Source organism: Gambusia affinis, linkage group LG12 (genome assembly GCF_019740435.1).
Source record: "Gambusia affinis linkage group LG12, SWU_Gaff_1.0, whole genome shotgun sequence".
In the NCBI taxonomy this organism is placed as follows: domain Eukaryota; kingdom Metazoa; phylum Chordata; class Actinopteri; order Cyprinodontiformes; family Poeciliidae; genus Gambusia; species Gambusia affinis.
Genome location: NC_057879.1, coordinates 22,573,261 through 22,588,944, shown reverse-complemented (window position 1 = coordinate 22,588,944; position 15,684 = coordinate 22,573,261). Strand labels below are relative to the sequence as shown.

The 15,684-nt window shown below is 38.2% G+C and overlaps 1 protein-coding gene across 1 annotated transcript in view; it reads right to left on the bottom strand.

Moving 5' to 3' along the window:
* Positions 1 to 15,684, bottom strand: part of pigk (phosphatidylinositol glycan anchor biosynthesis, class K) — a 45,523-nt gene that overhangs the window by 19,952 nt on the left and 9,887 nt on the right. The window contains exon 10 of the mRNA XM_044133670.1: positions 4,247 to 4,322. Within this exon, the coding sequence (XP_043989605.1) occupies positions 4,247 to 4,322 (76 nt within the window). The remainder of the gene's footprint in view (positions 1 to 4,246; positions 4,323 to 15,684) is intronic.

The window sequence follows — 15,684 nt, the reverse complement described above, 5'->3', positions numbered from 1 at the left end:
TAGTTAATTATCTCTCAAATTAAAAAAAGTGAAGCTCCACAAAAATAATACAAAGTTAAACTTCAGAAGACAGAATGTTACATTAGAATTATGTTTATGAACTGGGCAGTTTTCTTCCTTTTCCATGAATTACTGCATCAATGCAGCGTAGCATGGAGGGAATCAGCCTGTGGTTCTTCTGAGTTATAGTCGAAGCCCAAGTTGCTTAAATATCAGTTTTCAGCTCATTTGGCTGGCCTGAGAGCAACATTTTTCTTTAGTTTGTAAAGTTTGCAAACACTTGGTGAAGCCTGATCATATTTCTATATAAAAATATAAACTTTTAATTACCCATTCATTCTCGTGAGAATATCTGAGTAATATGTGAAGCTCAGTTTTGGACTTCCATTTGTTACAGATCATATATCTGCCTGTTTTAATGTTTTAAAGTTAACATTTTGTATATTTTTGCATTTCCATTTGGGTCTCAACTGTTTCTAAAAACAACCCAAACTCTTTGGAAAAAAAAAGAAAAGAAAAGAAAAGCAGCCAGCTGTTTATTGGGCAATAAATTAATGTTTTCTGGTGTCTGGAAAGTTAATTATTTCAAAAATCTCCCAACGGAACTTGTGCCATCACCTAGCAACCACAGTCTGTCACCTAGCAACCGGAGTCGAGGTCCAGCACCTTTAATCACCACTCAGGGCTGCTGGACAAGTGTTTTGCTGAAAAAACCACTTGTTGCATTCTTGTTGGTTGTGCAGGAGGCTCCAATTCTGCTTTTCTAAGAGGTGTGGTTGTATAATTGCACATCTGTTTGCAGCCATTTTCATATGCAAGTGTATACGTTGAGTTGGGGGGCGTGGCCAGTAGCAGTTTATTTGTATTTAAAGTAACAATACGCTCTAAAAGAGGAGCACGAAGCAGGCAAAGTTTATCCAAGAATAATTTTGAGCACAGAATGAGCATGTTTTGTATCGCCCATAGATCCATCTTAACCTGTCCAAGGAAAACTTTACCCATTCATTCTCGTGAGAATATCTGATTAGCATCCATAGAAAACCAAAGCAATCGCAGAACAAAAACAAAGAGATTGTAGAGTGGTGCACTCTATTTAGCAGCTAATCAAAAACAGGAGGGCTGTCGATGTGCTTGGTGGACATTGGTCATTCTGCTGCAGTGCAGCTGGGCCACAGGGAAGGGGGGAGAGAGATGACTCTGCTTGTCAGGATCCCCATCTCAACCCCAGCAGGAGCGCCAGCCAATAATCGAAATCTCAGCCAGGAGTCACAGGGTTGCAGAGTGGGTTTGTGAGATGTGGGTAAAGGTGAATTTACAAAAGAGAAACAAAACAGAGAAGTGTTGAGCAGAAATATGAGTGCAAAAAAAAAAAAAACTGTAATCTATCTGCAATATAAGAAGCAGATGGAGAAGAGTGTGGTCGTGAAAGTTTTCCAATGAAGCAAAAAAACAGTTTATGAGGTGCTTTTATGTGAACAGCAGGCAGCAGGTCTGATCCTAAACGTTTTGCTGCTGGGTGTGGAGACCCCTCCTGCTTCCCCTCATGATGACAGTAAGCCGCTGGCCGGCTCAGACCCCCGGTCAGCTTCGTTTCTACGGTTCCCCCCCACCCGAGTGACTGCGCTCAGGCTTTAAAAATTGAAAAGCCAGATTTGACACTTGGCTTTAATTCAGTGACCGAGATTAGCCGCTGTGTGTTTATGCATTTAAAGTGAGGAAAACAACTGCTCAGCTGTCACATTTCAGACCGCTAAAAAAAGAAAAATTGTAATTACAGTACATTAAAGATAGTCTGCCAGCATTCAAATTTAAGTCATAATCCCCTGGAGACATAATGCGCATTAAGTTTAGACGGCAAAAAATGTGGAACATTTAGACAGCAGTCATTAAAATGGCAATGTGACAAAAACTATGTGTAGTTAAACTTTATATGTTGCACCATTTGGATTTTTAGATTAAGAAAACTGCCAACACTAAATGTACCAGAGTCAATGTTAGCACTGAAAACCATCAGACCAAACTAGAAAACGTTATTAACTTTATGTTTAGATTCACTGGAATGCATGAAAAGATTAATTATCCTGAAGGTTTTGGATCAAAATCTAATAATCTGAAACTGCATCCAAACATAGTAACCCCACAGCATCATGTTCCCACCACCATTTTTAACACTGCATCATGTTCTGTTCTGGTGATTCTCCAATTTTAGCCCCATATTTAACAGATTTCTCCATATTTTAACATTCTTTAGCCTGGCCTGGGTGTTTTCTTTACAAGAAAGTATTTTTTGCAACCCTCTTTCTTTCTTAATCCAGGTATGTGGAGAAAACAGGAGATTGCTGCTGCAGGTAAAACCTGTGCTTTCAAGAAATTCCTGCAACTTATTCATGGTTACCATTCAGCTCTTGACACCCTTCCTGACCAGTTTTATTTTTGTTTATTTCAAAACATGCACAATTATACAACCGTGCATCTTTGAAAAGCCGAAGTAGAGCCTCCTGCACAACCAACAAGAATGCAGAAAGTGGTTTCTGGATGATAAGTCAACAACAAAACAATTGTCTTTTCCAGCCGCCATTATATAGTTTATACAGTGGGAAAACCAGCTGACCAAACGAGGCTGGAGAACAGCTTGGGTTGCTAGGTAACGGGCAGTGAATGTCAATTGCGACTCCACCATCAGGAGGTTTTTGAAAAGGCTCATTTTCCAGACACCAATAGAGACCCAGCTGTTTTTATTTTATTTTATTAAGCGCTTGCTCTGCTTTTAGAAGCAGGTCGAAGTATAAAAATTTGAAAAATCTTAATTTTGCATAATAGGTTCCCTTTAAGAACCACAAAGACATAACTGACTATTTTAATAGTTGAAACACCAAATATACCTTATTATGCATCAATACGCACAGTGGAAACCATCTTAGCACTATCGCAGAAGCTAACATCCTCATTTCTGCCAGAGGATACAGCCAATCAAGGACATTAAATGTAGCTCCTGGACTGGCTGCCTTGAAAACACCAGACAATAGCATGTCAAGTATTTCAGTTTCCCAAGTGCATTTTACATTTGTTGAACAAAAGAAATCCACAACATAGAACTGCAAGTAAGAGGACCAGTTTTTGATCCTGGCTGATACTTTTGTTCAAAAGCATTTTGAAAACTCTCTGGATGCTTTAGCTGACCTCACATTTAAGAAAGCAGCAAGGCTCAGAAAAATCCTACCAGGACAATCAAACACAATTTTCGGTTGATCTGATCCAGGAGAGAATGATAGACAGCTCGGTAAAAGCTAAGAGCCCACTGCACTGAACCCCATTGAAAACCTCATGGTTTTTCCACCAAATATGGATTTCTGAACTCTTCCTGAGTTAAAACATTAGTATTATTGTTTCTAAATGAATATGAACTTGCTTTTTAGCATTACTGGAGGTCTGAAAGCACTGCATCTTTTTTATTATTTTGACCATTTCTCATTTTCTGCAAATAAATAAAGAATTTGTGCTTTCAGTAGTTCATAGAATAAACAAACAATATTAATTTTATTCAAACATATACCTATAAATAGTAAAATCAGACAAACTGATCATTTTAAGAGGTCTCTTAATTTTCTTCCAGAGCTGTAGAAGCTGATGTATTTGTGTTTAGCAATATAAACCTATGAAAAGCATTTGTGCTTGGCAATAATACCATATTTGCTCTGTATTTCAAACGAGACATGTGAGCAAACACCAACAGTGTCAGCTGTTGACTTGCCTCTGCTGAAGATTAATGCTGCTTCTTTACGTTTCTGAAGTGGGAGAGCAGAAATTGTATTTTTAATGGCCTCATAATAGAAAATCTCACAAGGGTGATACAGGACCAAAGGCCAGCTGCTCTGAATGCAGTGTGTGCGTTCAAAAGATGGATTGAGGAGGAAGAGGTGTTCATTTGTGAAGGTCGACCCGACTGAAAGCCCCAATCCATTTGGGAATGATGTGAATGCGCAATTCTTCCCCACAATCCCGCCCAGCCGTTCTGCTGGATTTCACGGTGGCCGCATTTCACACTTCCAGCCGTCGCCATGGAGACGACACAAAGACATCTGTTGGTGGATGTTGCACGTAACTTTTCTGCTCTGTGTCCAAGTTAAGGTCGAGAGTTGACACTTCAAATAAGAGAAAAAAAGAAACGGCCTGCCAACGCATGATGCCTCCTCGACGTGTGTGGGTTTGAGTGACCCGACCCCCGCTTGTTTGCACCTCCTCTTACCTGATGGATGATCTCAGACACCGGCAGCTGGTCCACGTACGAGTACATCGCTTCACGCGCCTCTCCATTCGCAGGGCTGCGAGAGAGACAACAATGTCAGCATTTATGCAAAAGGGAAGGCAAGAAGGAAGAAAAGGTGAAAACAAACAGGAGTTCAGATCACTGCCTTTACATGCAATCAGATTCCCCCCCTGCATAATCCATGTTTAATCAGAATACATCTACAGCAGCAGCCAGTCAGCCCTGGAAGCGAAAACAATGATAAGTCATCAATAAAGTCAGAAAAAAATAAGGTGTCAACCTATACAGCAACATGCTCCATATGTTTTTAATGTAGCTTAAAAGTGCTGGAGAAGCACTTAGCTTCTAAACGCCACCGATGTTCACACTGAGAACTCACAAAAAAATAACAACAAAAAAAGAGTGAGCCAGAAACCAAAAGACAGCAGCTTCAGAAATAACTACAGTACCTTCCCAATTTTAAAATCTCCGCCTGTGTATTTTTGCGTATTTTAATTGCATCTTCAAATGTCCTGTGAGTAAATATATTTGCCCTTTTCTCCATAACAACTGGAACTTTCACCAGTTATTTACTGTCTAATAAAAGAGCGTTTCATCAGATTAAACTAAAGTAAAACATGCTCTCGGCAACGGTGGGAGTGAAATTACCGTAATAACCCAACATTGGCTGTGAAGCGCAACGTCTCCCCTTTCAGAAACCAATGGACTTTTTCAGGTAGCGCAAATGAGCGCAGTTACGGTACTGCAAAGCTGGCTTGTAAAAACGTGTCATCAGTGACACCTTTGTGCCTAAAAGGGTTAAATTAGCTTTCTTCATCAAATTCACTAATGCAAGTGCTGTTTATTTGACACACTACAAATGCATCACTACCTGAAAATCTTCTGCCCAACATGCTGTACGTGTACAGACTTCAATAAAAATAATTTTCAGGTGAGACGGTAACTGGAGAGGAGTCAGATGAACTACAAACCTATTGCAACAAAAGTTAGCAGTACTACAAACTTATCTCACAAAGTCAGACTTGTATGGTTTGTGGATGAGATGCACAGGTTTGTGTTTTTGGGACAGAATCTCTGGAAACCCATGAACCTTTTGCTTAGATGAGACTTATTCATGGGTGTTGACAGCACCATTTTTATAACTTAGCATCATTTCCTTTTTTACCACTTTTTGTGGTGTGTTTAAAATCAGGCACACAAAAAGCAATGGTTATTTAAATGGTTTTGAGGTGTTCTAATACCTGTGATGAAACTGTTGTTTACAGGTGTGTTGCAGATATTACCTGAATTTGGCACTTTCTGGGGTTTATTGTTCAAAATTCGCAGCATTTGTAAATAGTTTAGAGAAGTTCTGATACCTGAGACTTGTTCTGGGTCAGTCGGTTTTAAAGTCACTATTTAAACTTTTCTTTTTGTAATCTGGACTCATTCAATTTTTTTTAATTTATCGCTTTAGTTTCAAATATTTTATTTTTCCTCGTGGATTCTTTCTTTGTGTATTATTATTATTATTATGTTTTTATGCTCTTGTTTACTAAACGTCTAGTGTTGAACACAGAAAAAGACAGTGGTAGTAATTTAATTAGTGAAAACATCCGTGTGATCACAATAAAATATTTAAATTTATTCTGATTTTGTATTCAAATGTTCAATTGAATAGAGTACACCACTGCCATTTTATATGCTATATAGTTTAAAATAGCTAAAAATAGCCTATATATATTGTGTATGATATAGCAAAAAAATAATTATAAATATAAGTATGGTATTAGATGTTCCTCATGTCACCCTACTTGTAAGGTTCAAATATTAGCTTTACTTTTTTCTTTTTTAAATTAAAGAAGAAACAAATTTTCTCCTTTGCTCAGAAGTTAAAAGGTTCGACATTTTCAACTTAAAAGTAGGATTTTCAACATGCAGGCAAAGGTCCTTCAGTTTATAATGTGATGAAAATTAAACTAAAAATAATTAATGGATTATTAATCCTTCCCCACCGTCTCCCTATGAAGACGATTTCAGTTGAGTTTTTATCTTGAAGAAGTTTGTCGCAGGGAGGCCAATTTACTGATTAGCGCAGGCGATAAGTGATGCTAATGACACGGCATTGCATGATTAAAATTGCTCTCATGCAGGTTAAGCTTCTATCGTTATCTGTTATAAAGAGCCGCAGTTCTCATCCCCCTTCACAGGATTAAAATACAGCAGAAGATAAAAATAAACTTTAACTAAGCAGCAACTTGCACAGTATTTAAAACAAACATGTCCCATAACCGTTAGCATATGTAGGGACATTTATAATCTGCATGGGTTGTCAAAAGTGAGGCCCCGGGGGCTTTTTGTGGTCGTTGGAGTGATTTTGTGCGGCCCCCCCATCTGCAAATCAAGAATGATACAAATTTGGCCAGATGCAAACTTTTTATGTCATCTACAACATAAAGTATTTGTCTCTTTTATAACAAGCAGAGTCACGTCTACGTAGCGACTTTAAGTGAAAAGTCGACGTTGCTGCACCCAAGTTAGCTTTTATCTAATCTATTGAATTTGGCTAAACCAACTCAAATCTTTGTCTTGCAGAATAAATTTGTTCAATCAAGTGCAAAAGAATGTGAAAACTAAATTTTAATACAAAATTTGCTAAATAATTTTAAAGTTTTGGATGTACAATGAATAACATCCATTTTTTACAAAAAACAAATCAGACAACTTGAGTTGTTTTATTTTATTTTAAGATTTCTATTTTATTATTTTTTTTAGCTCCTGAGTGCTTTGGATTTCCCAATTTTGGTCTATGTGCCAAAAGGTTTGGACATCCCTGACATAAAGACGTGTTTTGATGACTAGCTCCACCTCAAAAAATGCCTTTTTTTAAAATAATTAAGGTTCAACATTTCAGAAAGGGGAGAATACCACCTACGATAAATGATAAACTCACACAATGTGCATCTGAAGTACTTTTTTTCTCCTCTGAATGCCAGAGAAGCAATCATAATCAGGACTTGAACCTGGAAGTATTTATACACTCAATCACCAGCCAGTTTATTAGGTACATAAATCTCTTCAATTGCTTGTTAACATTAATAGCAAATCAGTTCAAGGCCTTTAGGCGTCGCAGAGGTTCAAACCAACTGAGCATCAGAATGAGGAGGATTTAAGCGGCTCTGAATCTGGCCTGAGTATTTCAGAAGCCGATTATTTCCTTTTCATGCACAACCATCTTCCTGGTTTTACTGAAGTCATGTGGACGAAAATGCTTTGCTGATGTCAAGAGGTCAGGCAGGCGGACTAATTCAAGACGACAGAAAGGCATCAAATAACCATTCGTTATAACCAAGGTTTGCAGAATACCATCCCTGAATGCACATGTCAAACGTTGAAGCAGATGGGCTACGGCAGCTAAGAACAGGAAACTGAGGCTGCACAGCCTCACCAGAGCTGGACAACAACAGTTGTGAAAACATTGGTTGGTTTAATGAATCTTCTGTTCAGCGGAAACATTCCGATTTTTAGAAACGGTTTATGTGGAAGAATTGATTGATTCTGACTGGGACAAACTGTTCAGGATGGTGGTGGTGCCATGATGCTGTGGAGAATATTTTTTGATTCATCTTGAGGTCTTGAGCTGATGGTCATCAACAATAATCTAATTTTCTGATGGTTATCTTTAGCAGGATAATGCTCCAACTCACAAAACTCTAGTTGTCTGAAACTGGTTTCCTGAACCTGACATTTTGGTTTCCTGCATCCTAGTGGCCTCCACAGTCACCAGGTTTTAATCCAACTGAACACATTTGGGTTTCAAGACGACAGAAAGGCATCAAATAACCATTCGCTGTAACGAATAGTTATAACGAATGGTTGATCCACATTACATTCATGTAAATGTGGCTCAAAATCTCTGATGAAACCTTGAATTCACACCAGGAAGAAATAAGGACATTCTGAAAAATTGTTTAAAACAATACCGAGTGGCATATTTGTGCTGGTTCATGAAGTCAAAAACTTTTCTGAATCCGATCCAAGGTGTACAATATTTTTGTTTTGAACGATTTTCAACAATTTGATGAAAATATAGATTTTTATTCAGACGTTGTGTACAAGACTCAAACTTACAATGAGGATGTAAGTGTTTGTTTTTGAGAGGTTTTAAACTGTGTCACATTAAATCTTCAACAGTGGCTCTACATCTATATTCAAGCAACTACTTATTCGTTTTTTAACATTGGCAACAAAATTTACGCTTACATGAGACTTTTGTCTTATCAGTGCTTTTAAAGACATAAACAGATGAACACATGCAGAATAGGAGGCAGCTCTTTCAGTTATCAGGCTCTTTTAGAAGAACCAGCTGCCGGTTTTTGTCCGTGAAGAACAAACACCACCTGTTTTTAGGATGCGGCTTAAAGGTTTCCTTTGTGACAAAGCTTAAAGCTCAGGCACTTGGGATATATTTGTAGTTATGAACCAATATAAGCTTAGCCTGCTGGAGGACATGATGGCCATTTTTTTCCTTCACTCTATTTTCTCTCCTCACTCAATTTATACATCATTTATAGTTATTGCTGCCATTACCCATGAGCAACATCTCTATTTTTTTCTCTACACAGAAGATAAACTTGGCCCACTGTTTCTGCAATTAGAATTGTGTTTTTTCCTGGACATGGCCATTAACTAAGCTTTTGCTGCATTATATTTGTGTACTCCTTGGCTTCGTTTCCTATAAAAAGCCTTCCTCATTAGTGCGTCTATATTTCTGCTTCCTTCATGTATTTTTAATGCCCAGATAGTTTAAGACAGGAACAGCTACAGAGACACATTCCCAAGCTTCTCATCTACAGTTATCAGCTTAATCAGGAGGATTGCTGCAAATTTTCAAAGCAACTGACAGATAATTACACTGGGTTACAAAAAAGATTTTTTGGAAGTTGTCTATGTTTTTTCAACTGAATTAGGACTATTTTTGCACAGCTAAATCCAAAATGTCATCCATTTTTCTCAATCAGGTCAGGTTTTTATTCTAATTTTATTTAGAGAAATCCAATCTTCTGACTAAATCGATAACATTTTTGTGACGTTATCAGTTTATTTCCATTAATATTTCTCATATTAAAAAGGTTTTAGGAGAAAAAAAACATGTTTTTTAACAGAGTATTAATTACATGTTACAAACTTATGTTTGTGTTGTACTTGTATTTCTGTAAATTTAATAATAAGCACTGATAAGTACAACATTACGTCTTTATTGTGTAAAATTCTCCACCTCTCTTATGTCCTGATGGAGTCTCTCCCGCTGCTCATCACTCCATCCCAGATTCTCAGGGAACCGATTCACATGTGAGAACAATTCACTCATTTTGATGCTCATGTTGCAGCCATAGTTCAGAAAATTGACCCGATTGAGCAAAACCAATGTGATTTTTAGATTCAGCACATCAAAACCATCCTAAAACAGTTGAAAAGCCCCAGAAAATCTCTGGCTGTTGACCAGTGTTAAATATTTACCAACTGAAATGAAAGCTAAACTAAAATTGAACATCTTGGTTGGTAGTTTTAGGTCGTATGTAATTCAGTTTGAATCCGATTGTACGTTGATTTAATTTGGCTCAACGTGGATTCTTTAAATAACTGGATAAGAATTGGACTTGCTTGTTTTCTAAAGTGTCATCATTGCCTCTGTGGGCATCTGAACTGTTCCAACTTTGGGTTGGAAGTGATGCTGTACACATTCAGCAAACATTTCACTAGACAAAACAAAATCCCTCAACAATTATGGAACTACACATCGTCAACTTGCTGTTTAATTTTCCTGCAGGAACATCTTTTGCTAAAAAAAAAAAAATAAAATTAAATGCTAAATTTAAATACAAGCTTACACAACTGTTATTAGCATAAGCATTCACAAAATTCACATAAGAAAAAACTCCCCAACAATGGCAGTCCTTTTATAGTAGCAGTGATGTTTGCCAAACACAAAGGAAAACAAAATAACGTGACCTGATTTCTCTCTGGGAAAGATTTCCATGGTGAGTAAGAACAAATAGGCTTAGGGATGAGAGCAATTGAAAAGTGGGAAAGGATTTGAGGAACAGGCTAAGATGGTTGTTTTTCTTTCATGGGATGTGTTAACCATAACAAAGCCACAACGCATTATCATCCTTGTAGAATAATTCTGCTCTGCAGCAGGTACCAGTAATCTAACCTGGATAACCTCAATTCACTGCCTGTGCTGAACCTCCTCAGTTCAACTGAATTATCCTCATTTGTGACGAATAAACTCTGTGATATTTCATCCTTCAGGTTGTTGTTGAAAATCAACTGGTAAAATTTTTAAAAAATACACTGTTCTGACTGTAAAGCACAGTTTGAACTGATACACAGTTAAATGTTTAAAAACTTAGCCCCCATTTCACCTCCAGATTCCTCCCAAAACCGTTCAATACATGAAGTCAAGAAATATGTGAAAAAGCAGAACACAAAAGGCAGAAAAGAGAGTAAAAAAATTGCTGAAAAGTGATGACAGTACATACAAAACATCAAACTCAAGTATTAATCAAATTATAACATCAAATCCTAACATTTGTTGTTGTAAATATGGTAATATATTTGAACTTTTTGGTTCTGAAAGAAAACATCTGGGGGGAAAAAACAATCAGACGAACTTTAAATATGCAGAAAGTATATGAGATATGTTTAAAACTAGTTCGGTCAAAAGCAGAGACAAGAATATATAAATGCCTCCCAGATCAACATTTACACTAGCACTGACAAATGGCTCAAAACAGATGCATAAATCTTTGAAAAACATTAGTAGAGCCTCCTGCACAAACAACAAGTATGCAGAGCATATATTAAAAAAACAATTATAAAAAAACATCTATATGTGTTTCACTTAGTAAATTTCTCAATAATATTCCAATTCATAAAATATGAATATATGCAAAATGCTAACAGATATTTTAGCTGAAGTGACCAAAACCCACAGTAGAGGTTTGAAACCTTCCACCAGTACCACTGTTTTTTTGAAAACCTCTCTCTCTGAAACGGAGCCAGGCGCAGCAGTCCCAGCTAAATGCCACAGTTGAGTGGAGGTTCAAATGACTGACTGTCTTTCATTGAAAGTTCAAGCCAGCCAGCCTCTGACAAAGTGGGCCAAAAGCTCCCGTGAGCTGCCCTGACTCTCCTACGACCACTCGCAAAGTGGAGCAACCTGTTTATCTCCACTTTTTGTTTCCATTTTTACTCCTAAGTTATTATCCCCCAACAACTTTCTTTCAGGATTTTGCCCTCTTGCCCTCCTCCATTCATCCCCGTTTGATGCCTCCCTCTCTGCTTGTCAGTGCATTCTCTGACAGACAGAGAAAACGGGATGAGCCGGCAAGCAGGGCGGCAATCCCCTGCTGAGCCCTCCATGAGCTCAAAGCGCTTTCTGCCTTTAAAAGCATCGCAGCTGCTCCACCCCTCCCCTTTCAACTTAGCTGCAAGATTTTAGCTCCAACTCAGTCCATTTTATTCTCCATGAAGATATTTCTGGAGAATTTCCCTCCGTCCTTGTAAATGATCCTAATAGATGTGGCCGCCTCCAGCTTTGCTCCTGCTGCTGTCTCCAGCAGCCTTCTTTAGGCCCAACTAATTTCTTTGTGCCATCTGCCCCGCTAAAAGCCGAAGCGATGTTTGTATACTCGATCCGGAGCTGCAGGTCACAAATTACATTAGACTTACATTACGACTCAATGGAGACTGAATTTAGTTGTTATTCGATACTTGTAATTACTCTGGGAACTGCGTAACCTGTAGCAAAATGTGTTGCAGTCAAATATCTCCTGTAGCTTGAAGTGAAAAGCGGTGGAGAGGGTGTTTAAATGGATCTAGGCTTAATATCACTAAGTGCCATTCAGTCGAGTAAAAGGATCCAGAATTGTGTCCCGGCTAGAAAATGAGTTCCAGTGAACTCGTCTGCTTGCCTACGTGGCTGAACAGGCTGACAAAAGTGGACTAAAGCAGCACTACATTTATTAAAAATGCGGCTGTGAGAGCTGTATGTAATCTTCTCTCTGTGGGGACACTCAGAGTACTCTTCAACCCATTTTCTGGTCTTATGAAACAATGTGTTTTAGTAGCAGTAATAGCCTCTGTTCAGGCGGTCACAGAAAGAATCCAGTCAGCAATCTCTTGTTGATTGCCAAAAGAGATCGTCTTCTTCTGTTGGCAGAGGTTACAACCCAGCTTTCTTTACTAATGCTGATAAATATTGAATAAATAAAAAGGGGACAAAATCTGAGTTTTGCAATTGCTTTAGTGTATCCTGTTTAGTGTCAATAGAAGATTGAACAAAGGCTTAATGCCTCTATTTGATATAAAACAAGCAAAAAAATTACTTTCTGGAAGAAGTTGATGGGTATCTATTTTAGGGCCTTGTAATTTTAAATCCAAATAAGCTGCTGCTGGCCAACTCAACGTTTACATTCGCACATGAAAATGGCTGCAAACAGATACACAATTATAAAAGTACACCTCTTTGAAAAGCATTAGTAGAGCCTCCTGCACAACCAACAAGAATGCAACAAGTGGTTTCTAGATGGTAAGTCAACAACAAAACACTTTTCCAGCAGACCTTGTAATGCATATACAGCAGTAAAACCAGCTGACCAAATGTTCTGGAGTTCTGCTTGGGTTGCTAGGAAATGGTACATTGTGACTTTATTGGGAGGTTTTTAAAACTGCTCTTTTTCCACACCAAAAAACAAATTTGCCTGCCTTTAATGGCCTCTTAAAGCACATGGGATGTTTTTAGAAGCAGTAGAGATTCAAACGGAAGAATAAAAAAGTACAAAATGTTAATTTTGCATAAATAATGGGTCCCCTTTATGGGTCTGTACTTTGTATGGTTGCTAAATGACACACTTCTACTACATCATGTAGAAACTGGTGGCAGTTCCTCTTTATTTTCAGACCAGGAGGGGAGTCCAAATACAGGGGGAATCACACTACTTAGCCTGCCTAGAGTGGAGAGTCTGCCCAATGGTCAGGTTCAGGAACAACAGTGGACCAGCTCTACAGCCTCACCAGGATCCTGGAAGGCACATTTACTGTTTTATCCATTTAAAAAAAAAAAACACCCAACCACAGTTCACTTGAATGAGAAAATGATGGACAAAATGCTCCCACTGTAAGGCCTTAGAAAGATTTTTTTAGACACATTTTGATCATAACCGAAGAAGTATTTCTGCTAAATAAACCACAGTCATTTGTTTCAGTGATTATGGCCTCTGAGAAGAGGATCTGTTCAACGGTGGGTCAGGACAGATTTGGTTCAGTGTTCAGGAGAGGGACACCCTCAGGTGGACACAAAGTTACAAACGGACAGCTGAGGTAGTTTGGGCTCATGTGAAGGAGGGCCGTAGGATATATTGTACAGAAAATGATGAAACTACCTGGGAAACGAAAAAAAATGACGACAAAGTATCAAGGATGCAGTGAAGGAGTTTTAAGAAGGTTAAGATGACCAGGAAAGGTTCACATGGAGGAATATGATGCCTTTTAACTAAAACTTATTCTCAATTTTTTGATAATTTTTGAATAATTAAATTGGATGTTTTATGTTGGGATGCATCAGAGCCTCAGCGTTTAGAAGAAAAACTCCCATAAAATCATCATACCAACTGAAGACGCACTCTGCTGCCTCATCGGAGTCTGGAATCACAACCATCACTACAGCCAAAGTTTTGAACTCAGGGAACATTTCTCCAACTTAAGTGATCAGAAGTTTGCAAGATTGCCTTAAGGGTTTTCTGTATGTGCTCCTTCTGTACCAGTGGTTCAGCTGCACCAGTTTGTGATTTTTAATGGTTACACACACTCCAAAGTCTCCAACACCGTCAGCTGTTGGAGATAGTGATAGTGAGCTGTTGGAGATAGTGATAGTGAGATGCATCAGATAGTTCCAGTGTCCAGAAAGAAGATAATGCCCAGATACTCCTATATGAATCTTATTTCTTTAGTTACCTCCACAATGAAAATTAAAATGTCTGCACATCCCTACCAAGGGGTCAGGTGTGTGAACTGAAATCTGTCAAGATGACAGAAGGCCTTCAGATTTTTCAGATACCGTTTTAAAAAATGGTCAAAAGTGTAAAATATTCAGTTAACATGAATTCTGCACAATAAGGCCTTCCAAACTGAAAGCATCACATCTGAATACCAGTGGTACCAGTGGAAACAAACTAACTGGTCAGCAACTGCAATATTACACTTTAATGCCAATAGATAATTGTCCATTGATTACTGACAATTAAACAGTTGGACATGCCACTTTTCTTCAAATTCAGAAATCCTTTTTCATAATCTTTTACAGAGAAAGCCATCAGAAACAAACTCCTTTGCTGAATGAATAAGTCTAAATCTGTCAGACGTGTGTGTAATGTTGGGCTTCACTGCACTTTCAATTCGGAGATTTAGCTTCCACTTGTAATTGTTCAGCTGAGTGCTAAGTAACTGTAATCAGTAACTGTTTGATTTATTGAAGTACCTTGAAAAATGGTGGATTAGCTGCTGGCCAACAACAAACAAATTCAATACCAAAAGTAGCAAACTGCTGTTTACTGCCTGATGCAATGAAGGGAAACATCTCAGGTTTAATCAGATTCAGCTCGGTTTCTGCCAAAGATGCATTTTTAGAGCCTAATTAGCATCACACCTACCATTTCACATGTCGAAAACAAATTCTCATTTGCTTAATCTGCAACTTCTGAGGCGAACGCATCAACCCCCAGAAGATGACTTAATAATCCTGATTTTAGAGATCAAATCTGACTTTAAAAATTAATCAGGTCTCCAGTTCAGAAGATTCTCACACACAACTCTACAATTTGACCCTGAGCAGATTAAGTCCAGGTGTTTAAAAAACTGTGAAGTTCCTGTAGCATGAAAAGTACAGATTCTTGGAAGCAGAGGCGGGGCAACGCCTGCTGGTCCTCGGGCTCTTCTGCAAACTTTGCTCCGTCGAGCATCAAATGAATAAGGGGATTGCTGAAACCTTGCATCAGAAAGAAGAAGTGTGTCTCTGTGTGACTGAATCAGGCCAGCTGCCAGCTCAATAACAAACTGTGCTATGATTCTGTGTCGTGGCAGACCTAATGCGTCAGGCTTAATCAATAATAAAGTAATAGGGGAGAGTTGCGTGCAATGGCTACCAGGCCTGGGGCCAAAATAGTCACTGACCAAAACTTTCATTGAAATGTTCCTTTGATTAGTAGCTCAGCAAAGAAATATCCTCCTTATTCCTTCTGGTGGTCTAATTAAACTCTGTTTAATGAAATTAATAAGAGTGTGTGTTTTTGTGTACATTTGTGCTGAATGTTTGTTTTTATTTAGAAATATAAAACCTCCAAACTAGTGTGGAGGAGGAGGAAGTGTGTTTTAAT